The sequence below is a fragment of the Scyliorhinus torazame genome, chromosome 21 (assembly GCF_047496885.1).
Source record: "Scyliorhinus torazame isolate Kashiwa2021f chromosome 21, sScyTor2.1, whole genome shotgun sequence".
NCBI classification, from domain to species: Eukaryota; Metazoa; Chordata; class Chondrichthyes; order Carcharhiniformes; family Scyliorhinidae; genus Scyliorhinus; species Scyliorhinus torazame.
In genome coordinates, this window is record NC_092727.1 from 30,289,067 (window position 1) to 30,310,382 (window position 21,316).

Consider the following 21,316-nt stretch of genomic DNA (forward strand, 5'->3'; position numbering starts at 1 on the left):
GAATTGAATGCCTGCAATGGACAAGGTTTCTACCATGCTTACCACTACCCCTGTCTTTAAGCTACTCTGTAAGCTAACTTTCACAAAAGGAATTTATTTCCTTTTTCCACGAATGCTGCTGATCAGCAGCGTTTCTTTTCATATCCCTTCTGGACAACAAATGTCTTTATCCCACAACAGGGATTAGAGATCGACTTGCACCTGTATCTCGTAACATTTTAATATTATTTCCCCTTTGATTCTGTCCATATGGAATTTTTTTACCCTGCCTAACAAATTCTTTAAACATGTCACTCTGCCCCAAATGTTCCCTCCTATTGGCTGTTCCTTTACAGCATGCGCAAATCCTACTTGCTTTTCCTGTTCTCCAGCCTCTAATTTCATATTTCCAATGTTAAGATTTGTAATAGCCTGCAGCCGCCTGTTTAATCTCCAGCACAGTGATTTGATGTGGCCCAGTTTATTACAATGAAAACATCTAACCTCTTTTATACCTCTCACCCCTTCAACAGACTCTGTTGTATTTTGAGGCCTCGTTTGAGTTTCCGACCACTCCTTCTCTGGCTGACCTACCCTCACTTGCATCTTCTCAAGTTCTAACTTTCTCTGATTTAAAATTGGGTCTAAAGAAGGGCTTTGGTCTGTGAACAAGCTCATAGTCGTCCGCAAGCTCCGTTGCTTGTCTGGCAGTTCTAACGTTCAGGTCCTCAACATGAGATTTAGTCATGGTAGGCTTTCCTCTATTGATATTATCCTCTATCGATATTATCTCTTGAATAGCTCCATAAGTTTCTCCTATCTTCAAGGCCCTTACCAACCTATCAAAATGACTTTGCTTCACCTTTTTGAATTCAAGGCAAGTTGGTTCCGCATGTTTTCTTACAACTCTAAATATCTATCTGTAGGCCTCCAGTACTAGCTCTCGTGCCCCTCATATAGCTTTCTTCATTGTCTCATAGTCTTCAGACCTTTTCTCAGATAAGGATTGATGCGCAATCAATTGCACAAAGACGCAGATTGGGTACAACTGTGGCTTTATTGCAGTCAGATGCGTGGCCTCCTGCTGCAGCTGGTGAAATGGCAGGGCAATGGAGGTCACGCATATTTATACAGATCTTAGTGGGCGGAGCCAGCCAGCAGGGGCTACTGGCGAACCTGTAGTGCAAGTCCTACCTTACATCCCATAATACAGTGGTTCACCACATTCACCCCCTGTTAAAATGAGTCCGGCGGGGGTGATGTGAAACTATATACACATAGTGCAATTATGTGCAGTGTTAAGAATGGGGAAAACAAGGAAGAAAAAAAGAAAAGTCCATGTTGACGGTCTGGAGTCCGTCAAAGGTTCACGGTGCTTTGGTGCTTCGTTGGGAGCGGCGTAACGGTGGCGGCGAAGTCGGTGCTGGCGGTGGTGGAGGTGGCACCGATGGCGGAGGTGGTGCTGCTGATGCTGGCCAGTCATCAGGGAACTCCGGGAGTGTGCCAAAATCCTCTTCGTCCTCTTGTGCGGGAAGGGGAGGGGAGGGGTTGGTCTGGTGGGGTCAATGTTGGCGGCGTGGTGGGAGGGGGGGGGGGTGCATGGGTGGGGGAGTGTGTTGGGGTGGAACCTGACGGTGCCAGGTCCCTCAGTGAGACAGTATCTTGGTGGCCATCGTATGCCACATAGGCAAATTGGGGGTTGGCGTGGAGGAGGTGAACCCTGTCCACCAAGGGGTCCGCCTTGTGGAGTCGGACGTGCCTATGGAGAAGGACCGGTCCTGGAGCGGCGAGCCAAGTCGGGAGCGACACCCCGGATGTGGACTTCCTGGGGAAGGTAAAGACACGTTCATGGGGTGTGGTATTAGTGGCGGTGCACAATAGTGACCGGACGGAGTGTAGAGCGTCAGGGAGGACCTCCTGCCAGCGAGAGGCTGGGAGGTTCCTGGACCATAGGGCCAGCTGAACGGCCCTCCAACCGTCCCATTCTCCTGTTCTACTTGCCAGTTTCCCCAGGGGTTGTAGCTGGTTGTCCTGTTCGAGGCGATACCCCTGCTGAGCAGGAACTGACGCAGCTCATCGCTCATGAATGAGGATCCCCTGTCACTGCAGATGTAGGTGGGAAAACCGAACAGAGTGAAGATGGTGTTGAGGGCCTTGATGACAGTGGCAGACGTCATATCGGGGCATGGGATGGCGAAGGGGAATCGACAACACTGAGAATGCACGTGTTACGGTCGGTGGAGGGGAGGGGCCCTTTGAAATCCACGCTGAGGCGTTCAAAGGGGCGGGATGCCTTCACCAGGCGTGCACGGTCCGGCCGGTAGAAGTGCGGCTTGCACTCCGCACAGACCTGGCAGTCCCTGGTGACTGTCCTTACTTCCTCGAAGGAGTAGGGCAGATTGCGAGCTTTGACCAGATGGTACAATCGAGTGACCCCCGGGTGACAAAGGCTGTCGTGTAGGGCCCGGAGTTGGTCTACTTGTGCACTGGCACATGTACCTCGGGAGAGGGCGTCTGGGGGCTCGTTGAGTTTACCGGGGCGATACAAAATGTCGTAATTATAGGTGGAGAGCTCGATTCTCCACCGCAAGATTTTATCATTTTTGAGCTTGCCCCACTGTGTGTTATTGAACATGAAGGCTACCGACCTTTGGTCAGTGAGGAGAGTGAATCTCTTACCGGCCAGGTAATGCCTCCAATGCCGTACAGCTTCAACGATAGCTTGGGCCTCCTTTTCGATGGATGAGTGCATGAAGGGTACGGAAAAAGAATGCCACGGGTCTGCCTGCCTGGTTTAGAGTGGCGGCAAGGGCGACGTCTGAAGCGTTGCTTTCTACTTGGAAAGGCAGTGACTCGTCCACTGTGCACATCCCGGCCTTGGCGATGTCTGCTCTGATGCGGGCGAAAGCGTGTTGTGCCTCGGCCGCGAGAGGGAATTGGGTGGACTGAATGAGTGGGCGGGCCTTGTCTGCATAGTTTGGGACCCACTGGGCATAGTAGGAAAAGAACCCCAGGTAGCATTTGAGGGCCTTGGGGCAATGGGGGAGGGGGAGCTCCATGAGGAGGCGCATGCGGTCGGGGTCGGCCCCGAAAAGTCCATTTTGGACTACATAGCCGAGAATGGCTAACCGGGTCGTGTTGAACACACACTTCTCTTTGTTATAGGTCAGGTTGAGAAGAGTGGCAGTGTGGAGGAATTTATAGAGGTTGGCATCGTGGTCCTGCTGGTCATGGCCGCAGATGGTGACATTATCTAAGTACGGAAAGGTGGCCCGCAAACCGTACTGGTTGACCATTTGGTCCACTTCCCTTTGGAAGACCGAGACCCCGTTTGTGACGCCAAAAGGGACCCTAATGAAGTGATAGAGCCGACCGTCCGCCTCGAAGGCAGTGTATGGACGGTCCGACTTCCGGATGGGGAGCTGGTGGTAGGCGGATTTCAGGTCAATTGTTGAGAAGACCCGGTACTGCGCAATCTGATTGACCATATCAGATATGCGTGGGAGGGGGTACACGTCGAGCTGCGTGTAATGATTGATGGTCTGGCTGTAGTCCACGACCATCCTGTGTTTATCCCCAGTTTTAACCACTACCACTTGGGCTGTCCAGGTGCTGTTGCTGGCCTCGATAATACCCTCGTTAAGCGGCCCCTGGACTTCGGACCTGATGAAGGTGCTGTACCGTCTGCTCCTGGTGGCGACGGGCTTGCAATCCGCAGTTAGATTGGCAATAAGGGAGGGGGAATCGACCTTGAGGGTCGCTAGGGCTTAAACGGTAAGGGGGCTAGGGGCCCACCAAATTTGAGGGTGAGGCTCTGGAGATTGCACTGGAAGTCCAGGCCCAACAAGAGTGCAGCGCAGAGATTAGGAAGGACATAGAGGCGGAAGTTACTAAATTCTACGCCTTGGACAGTGATGGTGACTGTACAGAAGCCTCGGCTCGGGACGGAGTGGGATCCGGAGGCTAGGGAGATCCTTTGATTGGCAGGATGGACCGCGAGGGAGCAGCGCCTTACCATATCTGGGTGTACGAAGCTTTCGGTGCTCCCGGAGTCCAGCAGGCACGAGGTCGCGTGGCAGTTGATTTTCACCGTCGCCGACACGGTGGCGAGGTTGTGTGGGCAAGATTGGTCCAGTGTCATCGAAATGAGCTGCGAGTAGTCGTCGGATGCTTCGGAAGGCAAGCGTGTGCGGTTCCGATCTCGGGATGACCGGAGATCCTGTGGGGAACAAAATGGCGGCGCCTATGGTGCGCACATTGCGGGGTCGGGACAAGGTGGCGGAGCCCATGGGGCGCACGTGGTGGAAGGGGGACAAGATGGTGGCGCCCATTGGTCGCACATGGCCCCGGGAGGAGAAGATGGCAGCTCCCATTGTGCATTTGGCATGGGGGAGGGGGCGATAGCGGGCGCGATCGCAGCGACTGTGCGGGCCTGGGACACAGCCGCGAAGTGGCCCTTCTTACTGCAGGATTTACAAACAGCAGTGAGGACCGGGCAGTGTTGGTGGGGGTGCTTCTGCTGACCACAGAAGTAGCAGCGGGGACCCCCGGGGTGTGCAGATCGGCGTGCGGCGCAGGCGTATTGAGAAGGCAGGGCCCCAGCTGAGGAGGACGTCGGCGGGGTCCAGGAGGGGTAGGAAGAGGTAGAAGGGTGGGCAGCGTGGCGGGAGGGGTAAGACTGTACATTACGGGATGCGACCATCATAGAGAGCGCCAAGGTTTTCGTCCCCGCTAGTTCGAGCGTGGCCCCTTCCAGTAATCGTTCTCGGATGCGGTCCGACGCAATCCCCATCACTAAAGCATCGCGCATGAGGAGATTAGCGTGTTCAATGGCTGTAACGGCCTGACAGTCACAGTCCCAGACGAGTGGAATTAGGGTGCGCCAGAAGTCTTCGATGGACTCACCAGGTAGTTGCGAGCGGGTGGCGAGTACATGTCTGGCAAAGAGCGTGTTTGTCCTTTGAGCATAGTGTTCTTTAAGGAGTGCCATTGCTTTCGCGTAATTCGAGGCGTCTTGGATCAACGGAACATGCTGGAGCTCAGTCTGGAGTACAGGACGTTTATCTTCTGAGCCTCCGTTGGCGCGGGGTCTGCAGCATTGATGTAGGCCTCAAAACAGGCTAGCCAGTGAGTGAAGTCTTTTCTGGCATCGGGCAAGTGTGGATCCAGCTGCAGGCGATCTGGTTTGATTCTGATATCCATTCTGTGGAAAGATCTGACTGCAATAAATTGTTGCGCAATCAATTGCACAAAGACGCAGATTGGGTACAACTATGGCTTTATTGCAGTCAGATGCGTGGCCTCCTGCTGCAGCTGGCGAAATGGCAGGGCAATGGAGGTCACGCATATTTATACAGATCTTAGTGGGCGGAGCCAGCCGGCAGGGGCTACCGACGAACCTGTAGTGCAGGTCCTACCTTACATCCCATAATACAGTGGTTCACCACAAGGATGCATAGACTTCACCAGCCCTACCCACAAGTTTAGCCTGTAAGAGTAGGGTCGAACAATCTTGTGGCAATCTCAACTGTTTCGCTAATTTATCAAAAGCACAAAAAATGTTTTGGCTTTTCTCTCGTCGAATTTTGGTAGAGCTTGTACATACCGGAACATCTCCCCACGAGGTTCTCTTCTAGAATCACCTTCCTCTGCCGTCTGCTCTGACTTTTCAGTTACTGCTGCCTGTGTGCAAAGTTGGAAATCTCTTTCTTTCTCTTTCTTCCAATGCGACTTTCTCCATTTCCCTTTAAAGCTCTCTCTCTTCTCGTTCTCATCGAAACGTGCTCCTTCTCGCTTTTTCTGCATCCCTGACTTCGTCATTTCTACGCCTCTTTGTAATTGCAGTTTCGCTAATACTAAATCCTCACTTCTCGAAAAGATGTGTCCGGCTAACCCCTCTCGTTTATTTATATGTATTGCTAGCCTTTCAATTTTTTCAGCCTCCTTAGCTTATAAGCCTACTTCCAATTTATTTGTCGCTCCCATCAATTTGGTTTTAGGCACACTTTTCAAACTTGTCACAGTTACAGTCTACATTCAGATAAGATTGAGCTAGTTCAAGAGCCATATTCTGCAGCCTTCTTACTTAAGGCTGTTCTTACTCAATTACAGCTTACAGCCATTCTTACTTAATATAACACGTTCTTACTTATTTATACTTGTTTCTCGCTCTCATTGTATTCAAAAGTCAAGGGGCGAGATTCTCCACTCCCACGCCGGTTGGGAGAATCGCCTGGGCCGCCAAAACTTCCCGGGACGCCGGTCCGACGCCCTCCCGCGATTCTCCTAAGCGGCGGGAACGGCCCCGTCGAGTTCCGCGGGCCGGAGAATCGCCGGAGACACCCAAAATGGCGATTCTCCGGCACACCCGCTATTCTCCGGCCCGATGGGCCGAGCGGCCAAGCCAAAACGGCGGGTTCCCCCCGGCGCCGTCCACACCTGGTCGCTGCCGCCGGGAACAGCACGGGAACGCTGGGGGGGCAGCCTGCGGGGGGGGGGGATCCTGCACCGGGAGGTACCTCAAATTTGGGATGGCCCACGATCGGTGCCCACCGATCGTTGGGCCGTCCTCTCTGAAGGAGGACCTCCTTCCTTCCGTGGCCCCGCAAGATCCATCCGCCATCTTCTTGCGGGGCGGACTCGGCGACCACGCATGCGCGGGTGACGCCAGTTATGCGGCGCCAGCCGCGTCATGTATGCGGCGCCGCCTTTACGCGGCGACAAGGCCTGGCGCGTGTAGATGACGCGGCCCCGATCCTAGCCCATTATCGGGCCCTGAATCGGTCGGGATAGGGGCCGTTTCACGCCGTCGTGAACCTCAACGGCGTTCACGACGGCGTGGGCATGTCGGCGCGGGAGTGGAGAATCCCGCCCCTAAATTCCCTACACCCAAGCAATTAAGTCTTTTTAAGACCCCAGAAAGGAGGCCCCAAGTTTCTGTCACGAAACATGCTGGTATTATCTGCGAGGGTATCCCAACTTGGAACATGTATAGTTTTGTTTTGGTGTGAGGGAACAAGTGAAACCCTAGTGAAAATAAATAGCCCGGCCATTGTGTAAAAATTAAAGACAATTTATTAAAGAAAAGACAAATGCACACAAACAGGACAACTCTATTCTCACGCAGTTAAGATGTAATAATCACTAAACGCATACCCCTTGTTACCAAATATATCTGCATTACCTGAACTCTGTAAGACTTCCCCTGTTCCCCAAACAACATCGAAATTGAATAACCAGCAATAGTTACCACATGATACAGGGATGATGCGCAAATCTGGGAGCCGTCTTTTCCTGTTCCAGTGAAGATTTTTTTAAACTGCTGTTCACTGCCTTGGCTCTAAGACTTAGAAGCTTGTTTGCTGTAAACTTGACCTTCAGGCTTGGTGGCTGGAAACTGGCCTGTCCGCTTTCTGAGACTGCTAGATGGAAACTGCCTCCCTTCCTTCTCAGAGATTGGTCAATTATACCTTTGTTGTTCTTTGATTATGCCCTCATCAACCTCGTTGACTGTACATTAACATATGCATATCTCAGGGACCTTCCCCATCGCATATAATCTGTTTTTCCTCCATAAACTATTCACACTTGACTAAACTGTCGTTCAAACCTCATAACCGGGAAAGACCCATACCGAATGAGGCCCTTTGATTACTGTCTAATCTGTCCAGGCAGATTCATGGCACTGGGTAGAAAGGTACTGTTGTAGATTGGAGCGGCACAGTAGCGCAGTGGTTAGCACTGCTGTCTCACAGCACCTAGGACCGGGGTTCGATTCCGGACTCGGGGTTACTGTCCGTGTGGAGTTTGCACATTCTCCCAGTTTCTGTGTGGGTCTCACCCACACAACCCAAAGATGTGCATAGTAGGTGGATTGGCCACGCAAAATTTCCCCTTAATTGGGAAAAAAAGACTTGGGTACTCTAAATTTTAAAAATCTGTTGTGGATTAGCCTTTTCCATACTATTTAAAATCCTACTTGCCTCTAAGTGATAAGTCTCTCCAACCTTTCCTCAGAATCTGGGTGCCAGGCACGGCCTTTTGCCACTTCTCGGCACTGCCTCCCATGCTCAAATGTGTCCTTTCTTTCAACCCAGTCTGTTTACATAATACCTCGGTACTTACAGCAGACTACCCAACATATTAAAAGCATCCAATGTTATTTCCAATGTTATCTGTACTCAAAAGGGAGGTATTGAAGTAATCGATCTGTTTCCTTCCAGTTGTGTCCTCTTCTTCTTGAAGGTACTCACATTGAGGTACATTTCCAGCTATCTTCAACACTGCTCTTCCTGTATGTGATTGGAAAATGAGTGATTGGGTGATATTTAACATCGGGAGAAAGGACGACAATGTATCACAGCTCAATTTTGTTCTCACATAAACCACAGACATCCACTTTCCAGTTTAAATAACTGAACAGCAAACTGAAATAGGGGGCGGGATTTTCCCATTCGGTGGCAGAGTGTCCACGCCGTCGAAAACGCAGTCGCGTTTCACGCCGGCGTGAACAGGCCGCTGGGAGTACCGATTCTGGCCCCGACAGGGGGCCAGCACGGCGCTGGAATGGTTCAGGCCGCTCCAGCCTCCCATCTCGGTGCAAACTGTGTGCCGCAGGATTCGCGCATGCACAGTTGCGCCAACCCGTGCATGCGCGGTGGCCTCCCTGAATGCGCCAGCCCCGACGCAACATGGCGCAGGAGTTCAGGGGGCGGCACGGAAGAAAATAGGCCCGGGGAGCGAGAGGCCGGCCCGCCGATTGGTGGGCCCCGATCGCAGGCCAATCCCCATCGGAGGCCACCCCCCCTGGGGTCGGAGCCCCCCTCCCACCACAGACCACCCCCCGACCCTGCGCGCAGCGTTCCTGCCGGCTGCGACTAGGTGTGGACGGCGCCGGCGGGACTCTGCCTTTTTAGAGCGGCTGCTCGACCCATTCGGGCCGGAGAACCGGCAGACCAACCGGCGCCGCGCCAAACGCGCTGGCACCAACGCGTGCTAGTGTCGGGGTGGCGTGGCCCGGTTGCGGGGATTCTCTGGCCCGGCTCCGGGCTGGGAGAATCCCGCCCACTAACTTAGCTAAGCTTTCCTGTGATAACGAAGCCAGTGGTAATACTCTCGCAGTCATCATCTGAGATCTGCTATCTTCGTGCAGACCAAGAATTAAATATCAGCAATCCCATCTTGAGAACTGTTACTCTTTATACATCAGTCTCAATACATCACTCGCACTCCTTTATCTTTACACATCGATGAATATTTTGCTCCACAACAGAAGCCTGAGCAGAAAGTACAGAAAAACAGAAGCAGAAGATGAATCATGTTTATTATTTTACTGAGAATATTACAACATCCAAACCAGGAAATGCTGTGGTAAATTATAAAAATATATATTTGCAGTTGAAATGAAAAACTCTTTACATTAATATGTGCTGCATTATCCAGTATACAGTGTTACGTCTTTCATGTCATACTATGCATTGAAATGTGAGCATGCATTGTGCTCGACAGTTTAAAGATGATCCCTTGTGGATGCTTTTAATTTTACTGATTTTGGAGCAGATGTTTCAAACAAATAGTTCAAAAGGCAATGAAGTAACACAGAGTGCAATAGTTACTGAAATTTTTCTATACCTTTTAATGTTTCAGTGATTTTATTTGATGGGATAATTACCTTTCAATTTCCTAACAATTTCCTTAACCGATCCACTATATGACCATTTTTCACAACCGAGTCATCGTTTTCTGCAGCAAGATAGAATATGGTCAGATTATCCTCACTTATTCGTTCATTAGGCAAATAAAATATTTATAGTACCGATTGAGTGTTATATTTCAAATGTTTACCTTAACTGGAATATTTTCCACTAAAGTCAGATGCAAGTTACTATTACAGTGCTCAGTTAAACATGTAGTTTGAAATGTCATTAAAGGAGAACTGAAAAAAAAGAATCTCCAAAACAAACGAATGCTGGCATTTAATTAGCCACCAAGTATTAGTCCAATGTAATACATTCTTTTTGTACCATTTCTTTCTACCAACAACAGCTTGCAATTAATTAAACTAGGGTCCTGGGTGCCTTGAGGAAAGCTGGCTTCAGTTTCCCGAGTAACTTTTGCACAGTGTTCTGTTCGGATTTTATTTAATCACATTAATGAGTCTCTAGCTGCTTTAGCTACAAGATTTGGACTGACTAGTTAGCTGCAGATTGTACAGGCATTTCATTATCTTCCCTCAGTATGTAAATTGGTCAACGTAGAGCCGTCAAGGACAGCTGGTGTGTGGAAACTGCAGTTCGGAAATCTCACAGTATAACGTTCATTAACAAAAAGGACAATAAGAACAAAATATAAAATACACATAAAACGCCTGCCCTATATTTAAAGATTGGATTCATTTATCCTCAAATGTTTTTCGAAGTGCTATAATCTTCAAATGTTTCAGTCTACATTGCAGGAAATAAAAGACATACAAATTCCGTAAATGCAGAGCAGACTCGTTGACAATTAAAAAGAGAAAATCTAAGTTTATTTATTGAACAAAGACCCTTTTGTCAGAATGGTCATGACTGCCAACTTGTCCATGGCTCTTCTCTTTTCCAATACCATTGGGCCTGCTGTGCATTACATTATTTTCTGTTTGGATTTCAAATTTCCAGTGATCGCAGTTTTTACTTTTTCTAACCTCTGCTGTTCAGTATTTAACACTTGCTAAACGTACCTTTCCCTGCTACCCCACCTGTTACATTTTAAATTCAAGTGTAAACATGTGTCATACTAACATGGCGGCAGCTGGTATACTTTAGATAATTTAAAGTCCTATATTATTTCTTGGAATTCAGGTATTCAACATACCATTGCCACCTAGGGGTAGGATTTAGATTCACGTGTCCGATATTGATTGCATCATGCAGGTTTGGGTGGCCTGGTGGGGGGATTGGAGGGAGCACCAGGTAAAAGCCACAATGTTCACCATAAGCAGGAAGCGAGTTTATGAGAAGCACCTTTTGGTGCTGTTGTACACCATTTGCCTAATCAGCAATAGTGACTGAGACCACCTGCCAATCCTCACGCCTGAGGAATTCTGTACCATGTGGTGTGCTCAAGAATGGAAAAGAATGCCTTTAAAAATGGGAAGTGAAGTCTAGATTTAGCAGTTTTTTTTTATACACCTATGGAACTTCATACTTCCATTAGGCTTTTACAACTCATGACCAAGATGGCATTTAGAGAACGCATTTCAAAAGCTAAAATTAATTTTCAAAAAACAAATGGTGAAAACTTTCCTCCAAAGTACACAGCTGAGTGATTAAACACTAAAAAGTTTTGGATAATTAAACAACATTATGGTTTGGTGTTTTGTGATTATCGTAACGTTAAATATTTAAAGCAGCTCGTATTTAAATATATTTCACTTTACAGAAGTCGTGTTTGATATATACAAAGATTTCTTTCTCTCCCTTTTAACCCAAAATGTACTTAAAGTTTTACTTTTAAAAAAAAACTCAAATCCTTTGCTAGTTTATTTCAGGATGTTTGAAGTTTGAAACAAACATCTTTCGCAGGTAAGCTACCTTGCTAGTGGTTAACGGCATTCTGTACCACAGCCAGTCAAATGATTTTCACCATTTAGAAGCAAGAAAAATCAAATGAATGAACTTTGCACTGTAACAGCTGATCCCAGCAACAAATAAATCTCCACTCGCTTTCTTTGGCTGTAAATAATTTGAGTCAGGAGTTAAATTTGCATAACCAATGTTCAAACCTTCACAACGTTACTCGGTTAAATTATACTTTGGGCACAATAAAAATCTGCAACTCCCCAAGTTGCAATAGAGAAAATGCTGTGCTGGAGAAAGGCAAAGAGCCAATAGTTTCAGAACTAATGTCATCAAGTGATGCATTCAGACTTCCTCTCATTAACAAAAATGATGGAATTTGGCAGTATTTTTAAAATATTTAAGCAAATATTTACAGAATAATGAACACAAATGTTTCTAACTATTTAAATATATATAAAAATAGAAGTAAACAAAATGTTTGAAATTGTCTGCATGCATCAGGCATCCTGGTTAGATTTTTGTGTCCCTTTTGATCAGAATGGTATATCCCCAGTATGCTGTTGCACTGGATTAGTTGCATAGAGAAATATCTGCTCATTTTTATTTTGAGTGCACATTTACCAAGTTGGTTGTCTGATAAAAAATAATTTAAGACATTTTTTCAGAATGTTACCTTGCAAACTTCCTTTCATTGTCCGTTCGCAGTATGGGGAGGGTAGGTACACAGAATATAAAACATGTCTGCACATTAGTTTTCCCTGGTTAATTACATGGTGAATCTCAGTAAGTGGACAACATCTGCTTTGAAAGATGTTCGTACTGTGTGAGTGACGTGAGCACAATGGTTCTGAACTATACTTGGCCCATGTCCCTGAATTCCAATAACTTGCACCATATCCCATATGTTGGATGAATATGAATTCACTGTCCATTACTGTTGCGGATTCTGTACTTCCTAGGTCTTTTTGCAGTGTTGTACCAAAGCATTTTTGTCATATGCTCACATCCAATCTTTAGAGATGTCTGTGATTACATAAAAGCGTGCACCATGGTTCATGCAGTTTGTTTTCATGCAAAGAATTCTTGGGCTGCCTTTTCTGCATTAAGGCAACATCAAAGAGTAAAAGATGAAAAGTAATTGTCAATGATCAGGCATCTTCAGGTAATTAGCTGAAACCTGTTTTCTAAAATCTAGTACACACAGCCCATTTGTTCATTCGTCACACATTATGGGCTAGAAATTGCTGTGGCAGGACAAAGACACCGCCTGTTGCTGGACTTCCCATCCCCTTTTATCACCATACTCTAAAGCTGCTGGAAGTATGAGATGAAAAGAGTACAACACTCTTTAAAGGGCATATTGCACCTGAGTGATTAAGGAGGTCCCCAGTTGTTACCCTGTTCAATCAGATTGAAGGATTGTGGAATGAACAGCGCACAAATTGAACCAGGAAGTGGACAGTGGAGTGGATTGAAGCTCCTCACCTATAATAGTTTCCTTTCAGTGCCAGAGAGGTTAACTGGCAGTAATTAATGCCTTTCAGGCTATTCGGAGTTTTCACAGGCTTCAACTAAATTGACCTAACTTTCCATAGTACGTTTGAAATGTATCTTACCATGCAAATACAACAACTTCTCACTACTCAATATATTTAAATGGGAGCCAGTCATCGAAATGGTATTTTCGAAAAGTTAACAGCAGAGCAACACAGCTAGGACAGCGACATCTGGATTTATGTGCTTCATTGCACATCTGTCCGCACCTGAAATTGCTGTGGTATTTGCACATCAATAACAGCAAGCATCATTAGCCTCACTATCATTTTTACAAGATTTTTTGAGCCATTATCTCTACCAAGACCGAGGCAACACAAGTTGAAGTGCAACACCCTTTTTTTCAGAGGGCAACGTAATTCCCATCAAGTACAGATTTTTTGGGGGAGGCTGAAAACAACATATAACATATGTACATAACAATGAAATTTACCGTTGGGGCAAAGTATTGTATAAAGAGTGATTAAACACTAGTGGAATGAAAGAACAACAGATTTATGATGATCGATTATTACCCAAGAGCCATCGGGAGAAGATTTCCTTCCAGGTATTATAGGACTGGTTGTGAAAATCTCACTCTCTCAACAAACTTGATTCTCTTTCACTGATGTTATTAAGGTAAAAAGTATATAATAAAGTTAGCAGAAAGTAGCTGCATGATTAAGATGCAATACTGTCAACAGATGTTTTCCCTTAACAGTTCTACTGAAATGTAAATTCTCTGTGAGCGTAATTGAAACTAATTAAAGCCAGTTACAGTAGTGCTGATGTTACATCAGCATTTAAAAAATATATACTTCACGCAATGTGGGCATCACTGGCAAGGCCAGCATTTGTCATCCATCCCTAATTTCCCTTGAACTAAGTGGCTTGCTAGGCCATTTAAGAGTGAATCACATTGCTGAGTCTGGAGTCACTATATAAGCCAGACCAGGTAAGGACTGCATATTTCCTTCCCTAAAGGACATTTTACCACCTAATAGAGGAATCTAAAATAATAAAGGGGTCTGATAGAGTAGATATTGGAAAGATGTTTGCGCTAGCAAAGGAGTCCAAAATTGTCGGCCATAAATACAAGATAGTCAATTATGAATCCAATAAAGAAACAGTCTTACCAAGAGAGTGGTCAGAATGTGGAGCTTTATACCATAAAGAGCAGTTGATGCAAATTAAGTTGATGCCTTTAAGGAAAAACTAGATAAGCATTTGAAGCACAAAAGAAATAGAAGGGTGTGTTTAAATGAAATAGTGTGGGAGCTTTAAAACAATCTCAAGAAGAAGGGCACCAGCTTTAACTCTGAGGAAAATAGCCTCGTTTTGCAAGTTTGAACTGGCTCTCGTGGAGCCTTCATGTGCTCTACCCAGGCTACCATGAAAAGATCAATCATCTAAAAGATCTTGGATACCAGTTAGATTTTTTTAAAAAATAATCATCTGTGAATGCACAAATGGGCGGCACGGTAGCACAGTGGTTAGCACTGTTGCTTCACAGTGCCAGGGTCCCAGAGTCGATTCCCAGCTTGGGTCAATGTCTGTGCGGAGTCTGCACGTTCTCCCCGTGTCTGCATGGGTTTCCTCCGGGTGCTCCGGTTTCCTCCCACAAGTCCCAAAAGACGTGCTGTTAGGTCATTTGGATTTTCTAAATTCTCCCTCCGTGTATCCTATCAGGCACCAGAATATGGCGATTTCACAGTAACTTCATTGCAGTGTTAATGTAAGCCTACTTGTGACAATAAAGGTTATTATTATTATTATGCAAATCTCTGGAAGAATGTAGTAAGTTGTGAAACGGTAGATCCTATCTTGCCGCAGGTGCCTAATTAATTTTCTCAGGTTATTTGCTGAGATCTTAAAAGTCACTCAAACGAACCCATCTTCTTTCTCATTTTTATCAGTGTAAACTGTTAGACCCATTTCCCAGCCAGCTTTCTTGACATCCAGCTGGCAGTAAGAACCGTAATCTTTGTAATCCCTGTTCACAGTTCTTAAAGTATGACGTCAAACCATCTGTTTTGACAAATTGTTTGGAAAAATTCTCTGCCAACTTTAAAATATAAGAGAAATCCAGATGAAACTGAGAGAGTGAAGAACATCACCGCGATGAAGGAGAGAGACGGTGAGGTAACAGTATCATAGACCAGTCAGAACAATTAGGATTCAGATTAAGATCAAACCTTCTGAAGCAGCAATATGACCAATTATGACCAGCTATTCGAAAGTGGTCAGGAGGTCAAGGGACATGGAGTAAAGGTGGGGACATGAATTTGAACGAGAGACCAGCCAAGGGCTAGTTGAAGAGTGAAACAGGCTGGCTGGACTGAATGACCTACTCATGGTCCTATTTGGCGATATCACAAGCTTTTGCAGCACATGCTAAGATTGTGTTATTGATGATTACTCACCAATGAATATCAAAGATATTCAAAGTTAATCATGAGGCAATGTACAATGTAGTGTGTTATACATTTTTTTTTTGACTTATGAAGAGTAATCACATGATTGTCCCAGGTTCGATTCCCAGCTGGGTCACTGTCTGTGCGGAGTCTGCACATTCTCCCCGTGTCTGCATGGGTTTCCTCTGGGTGCTCCGGTTTCCTCCCACGGTCCAAAGATGTGCGGGTTAGGTGGATTGGCCATGTTAAATTGCCCTTAGTGTCCCAAAAAAAAAATTAAGTTGGGGTTACGGGGATAGGGTAGATATGTGGTTTGAGTAGGGTGCTCTTTGTAAGCGCCGGTGAAGACTCGATGGACCGAATGGCCTCTTTCTACACTGTAAATTCTATGATTCTATACCGTTGACAAGTTGAGTAAAAAATGAGCAAAGGTTTCTTATTTGCTTGTGCAATCTGTCTACGTGCTTAAACATCATAACTGTACTTGTTTGGCATGAAGAGAGATTAGTGTTTCATTTAAATATTTGTTACCTTCAGAATTTTACCAGAAGCCAATATCCTCCAATGCCACTTTTACTGAGCTGTGTCAGGATATATCAGGAAGAAGTCTTACAACACCAGGTTAAAGTCCAACAGGTTTATTTGGACTCACTAGCTTCCGGAGCACAGCTCCTTCATCAGGTGAGTGAAGACTTCACTCACCTGATGAAGGAGTTGCGCTCCGAAAGCTAGTGAACAGGCGGTGGAATGTGGTGACTAGGAGCTTTTCATAGTAACTTCACTGAAGCCTATTTGTGCCAATAAACGATTATTACTGTGCCCACCCCAGTCCAACCCTGGGCATCTCCACATCAAGATATATCAGTGCTGTGATGTGTCTGTCCATTTTCAAATGGATGAAAATGCACTCAACTGCTAATTACACATTCCCAGCTCAAAGGTTAATCACCATTGGTGTCTTTTGCTGTGTATGTGTTTTATGTGTGCATAGCCTGCAAACATAGGGGAATGGAGAGAAGATTTTTCAAAATCAGACATGGCCAATATGGCTTGGACTTGGGAACATGTATGGAACAAATGAGGGATTGGGCCTGGCAGAAACGTTCACATTGGAGTATTCCAGGGCACATTTACAAAATCAATACCAGCAGCAGGTCACATGTCAGAGCACTACAGGTTATATATACAATGTTGAGCTTCTTCGCTTTGCGTTCAATAGTGGTCTGAAATAACGTATCACTTACCGAGCTCTGAACAATATGTTACAAATATCCCTCATATTTGACCATTCCAGAGGTGCAGCAAATTCTGACAGAATTCAGTTCAAGTTGGAATGAAACATTTTCTTGTGTGTGCGTGTGTGCGTGCGCGTGTGAGAGAATGGGAAAGAACAGGTCAGTGAAGCTTACCGAAGAACTTTGTTGCACAACGTAGATTCATTGGTTCAATTGAAATCTCCTTTTTCTGGAGTTTTTCCCTCATGAAATCAGTACACGAGAAGGTGACGAGGTAAATCTAAAGTCAACATTTGCTTATGTGAAAATTGAAAGGGAGAAGAGAAGCGCAAACCTTTCAGCCTTTGACTTGATTTGTTTACTTCGGTCACAAAATTTCCCAATACACTAAGCTGATAAAGCATCTCCCCTTCCGAATCAATGCTCACACAGTTTGAAAAGCCCTTGTTTGGGCAGGTATCATGACAGGGACTGCTCCCATTCTTTTCATATGTGCCTGGTTTGGCCCACTCTGGTCAACCTTGGCTTCCTCTGCTGTTGTGTAAGCAATGGGTGTCTTGCGCTCCCCAGTTCGAGGCTGCTGGGGGTAAGGGGTTCCATTCTTGGCAGACTTGACTGAACTGGAACCAGAGCCTGTGCTTCCTGTCCCCACTGAAGATTGTGCATTGATGAGCTTCGCCTTTGGTGCCTCAGCATCTTCCCTGCAATGAAAGAAAGCAACAAAGCATAAACCAACGTTTGAATTGAGAATGCAAAGAGACAACAAATCTGACTTTACAACACATGTTTGCGTGAGATGGCAGTTCATTGGAGCTGGTTGCCACCTGAAATTCCCCATGTTGAGGCTCCGGAGTTGTGAAGTTAAAGGTGTGGATGCTGGTCTCTTCATAGAGAGGAACGGTGAGATAAATGAGGTGATTCAATTAAATTTGTAACAATAAGACCTGTGTATTTTTAAAATATTTTTGAATAGAAATATGACATCTTTAAATGTCAGGTGTAGCTGCTCTGAGGTCCAGCACTTTGAGAGTGTGATGTGCATTAAAAAAAACACTCCAAAGAAGCACTTCCTACCAGCGATGATGTGTTCCATTAAAAATTAAAAGTGATGTGAAAAAAAGCATTCTTATGTCGCATTAGACCTGGAATGCACTGTCTGAGTGTGTGTTAAAGGGAGATTCACGCATTGGAGAATGAGAAAAAGCATCTGAAGGAAAAAGGTATGCAGGGCTATAGGGAAAGGGTGGGCAAGTGGTATAAGAGGGACAGGATTGCAATTCTTTGCAATCTGTCTAGTGTGCAACCCTGTAGCTGGAGGATAATGTTGTGGGTTTATAATTGGCAGGCTTCCCCAGTTAATCGGTCATTCTGAATCTATACTGGCTGGTTCTAAGGCTCAGTCAGTCGTAAACTACTACATGGGTTCAGTCAGGGAACGTTTCAAGTCCAACAAAAGCAAAATGCTGCAGATGCAGGAAATCTGAAATTAATAGGAATAAATGCTAGAACGCCACAGGCAGCATCTGTGGAGAGAATTATTGAAAGTCAAGGACCTTTAGAACACCACCTCATCTTTCGATTCGGCAATTTACAAAGATATACAGAGGGACAGGTAGTATTGATGAAGCGGGGGTGGGCTGCAGGAGGACTTGGACAGGCTAGGAGAGTGGGCAAAGAAGTGGCAGATGGAATAAAAGGTGGAAAAGTGTGAGGTTATGCACTTTGGTAGAAAGAATGGAGGCATAAACTATTTTTGAAATGGGAAAAGGCTCAGGAAATCAGCAGCACACAGGGACTAAGGAGTCTTAGTTCAAGATTCTCTTAAGGTCAATGTGCAGTTCAGTCGGCAGTTTGGAAGGCAAATGCAATGTTAGCATTCATGGCGAGAGGGCTAGTATACAAGTGCAAGGATGTACTTCTGGGGCAAAATAAGGTTCTGGGCATACCCTATTTGGAGTATGTGAGCAGTTTTGGACCCTGAGTATAAGGGTGGATGTGCTGGCCTTGGAAAGGGTCCAGAGGAGGTTCACAAGAATGGCCCCTGGAATGAAGAGCTTGCCATATCAGGAGCGGTGGAGGACTCTGGGCCTGTACTCGTTGGAGTTTAGAAGGATGAGGGGGCATCTTATTGAAACTTACAGGATACTGAGAGGCCCAGATAGAGTGGACGTGGAGAGGATGTTTCCACTAGTGGGAAAAACTAGAACCCGAGGCCACAGCCTCAGACTGAAGGGACAATCCTGTAAAACTGAGATGAGGAGGAATTTCTTCAGCCAGAGGGTGGTGAATCTCTGGAAGCAATAGTCTTAGAAGGCTGTGGAGGCCAATTCATTGAATGTCTTTAACACAGCGATAGATAGGTTCTTGATTAATAAGGCGAAAAGGAGAATTGGGCTGAGAAACATATCAGCCATGATTGAGTGGCAGAGCAGATTCGATGGGCTTGATGGCCTAATTCTGCTCCTGTGTCAAATGGTCTTATGGGGCGGGATTCTCCAATCCTGGGGCTAAGTGTTGACACCATCGTAAACGCCAGAGTGTTTTACGACGGCGTCATCTGGCCCCTAGAAGCAGCGATCCTGCGCAGCACAGGGGGCCAGCATGGCACTGGAGAGCCTCACGCAGCTCCAGCTGCCGATCTGGGTGCCAGCACGGGTGGTGTGGGTCCGTGCATGCGCATGGGTTGCCTTCTCTGCGCCGGCCCCCGGGCAACATGGCGGAGCCCTACAGGGGCCCGGCGCCGCTGGGTAGGACCACACACAAACGACGCCAGCGGGACACAGCTGAACTCGGCGGGCACTCGGCCCGTCGAGCGCGGAGAATCGGCGGTGGGGGGGGGGGGGGGGGCGAGTTGAGCAGTCCCCGACCAGCGTCGCGGCGACCGCGCCGGCGCCTTTGGCGGAGATTCTCCGGAGAATCGGTGGACCGGCGTCAGAGCACGTCGCGGGATTCGCGGCGTGGGATCCCCGGTGCGGGGTCGGAGCCCATGGTCTTTACAGCGGTCTGTACTCAACATTGAGTTCAACAATTTCAGGCCATAAATTCTGCCCCTCATTTTGTTACTTTTTATTTTGTAAATGCTGGTCTTAACCTTATTTTCCATTTAGTTGCTTTTGGACACAGCTGTCCATTATTCTGCCATTCGCACACACATCTGGAGTAATCTTTTGTTCCTTCCCCTCTCCTAGCCTTTGAACCATGAAATCTTTTGTCAATTAATCTCTCCTGCCCATCACCCTGTCACAGATCTTCCTATTGTTCTTCACTCTCCCCCCTACCTCTGCCTTTTACTTGCTCAAAGTCTGTTACATTTCTCTCTTCCTTCACCTCCAAAAAAGAGATCCTTAATCTCAAACGTTAACTATGCTTGCTGAATAGTTTGCAGCACAGAAAAATATGCTCTGTTCCTTTCAATATTGCAAAGGGAATCTATAACTAAAGTAAATATATTGTTCTTGTTTGCTATTGTGCAATTAATTCAATGAATCATTTCTAACCTAAACCATTGTCAGACCAGAAATGCTATTTATTTTCTAGTGTCTAAGGTTGAGAAAACGCATGGCTGCTGACATAAATATCATACTGCAGCCACGCAGTGCAATGAGTGAGCAGAGTGTGTAAGAAATGTGTTTAGGCACTGTTCCTTCCCAGCTCTGAAAAATGGATTCAAAATTATTTTAGGTAGAAGTGAAGAACTCAATGAACTTTAATTGTTATTGTCACAAGTAAGCTTACATTAACACTACAATGAATTTACTGTGAAAAGCTCCTAGTTGGCACACTGCGGCGCCTGTTCGGGTACACAGAGGGAGAATTCAGGATGTCCAATTCACCTAACAGCACATCTTTCAGGACTTGTGGGAGGAAACTGGAGCACCCGAAGGAAACCCACGCAGACATGGGGGTGCAGACTCCGCACAGACAGTGACCCAAGCTGGAAATCGAACCTGGGACCCTGGCACTGTGAAGCAACAGTGCTAACCACTGTGCTACCATGCCGCCCAATTGGCTAATAAAAACGGTAAATGGAAAAAGTGTTTGGCACTCTAATCTCATGGATCCTCAAATTCAGCATTAATTGCCATCAATCTGGAAATCACACTCCTCCAGTTATTATCTTCCGTTTATTGTGCCAATACCACAACGCTTGGGCAACACAATGCCTAAGAAGCTTGGTGAGATACTCTCTGATTCCATTGCAAGTAATAAACTCATGGTTTAACTAAAGGGTTATATCCAACAACTCTTGTCAAGCCCGAGTCTGTTTTTCGCAGTGTGAAAAAGGTCTGACAGGGCAAACAAATTAAAGTTTGGAAAAGTGAAATATAAGATAGACTTATTTGTGCTGCCTTTGGTATGAAACAAACTTTAGGAATGACCTCTAGAAAGTAACCTCTCTCAAACCATCGCCGGCAGCATCAAACACAGTGACAACAATGTTTGTGCGGCACAAGAACATGATTAGAAACCATAAGAATAAACAGCATCTGAAATGTAAACATTGCACCAGTGTAGAAAGTGGGGTTAGAATTAAGTCACATTTCCCTCATAGTGATTCGTGACAAGGCCACTGTTAACATTCAAAATCCACAGGAGG

The 21,316-nt window shown here is 46.1% G+C and overlaps 1 protein-coding gene across 1 annotated transcript in view; it reads right to left on the reverse strand.

The window, feature by feature from the left end:
• Nucleotides 1–9,282: 9,282 nt before the first annotated feature.
• Nucleotides 9,283–21,316, reverse strand: part of clmpa (CXADR like membrane protein a) — a 205,849-nt gene continuing 193,815 nt past the window's right edge. The window contains exon 7 of the mRNA XM_072486663.1: nucleotides 9,283–17,420. Coding sequence (XP_072342764.1) covers nucleotides 17,144–17,420 — 277 coding nt within the window. The 3' untranslated portion in view covers nucleotides 9,283–17,143. The remainder of the gene's footprint in view (nucleotides 17,421–21,316) is intronic.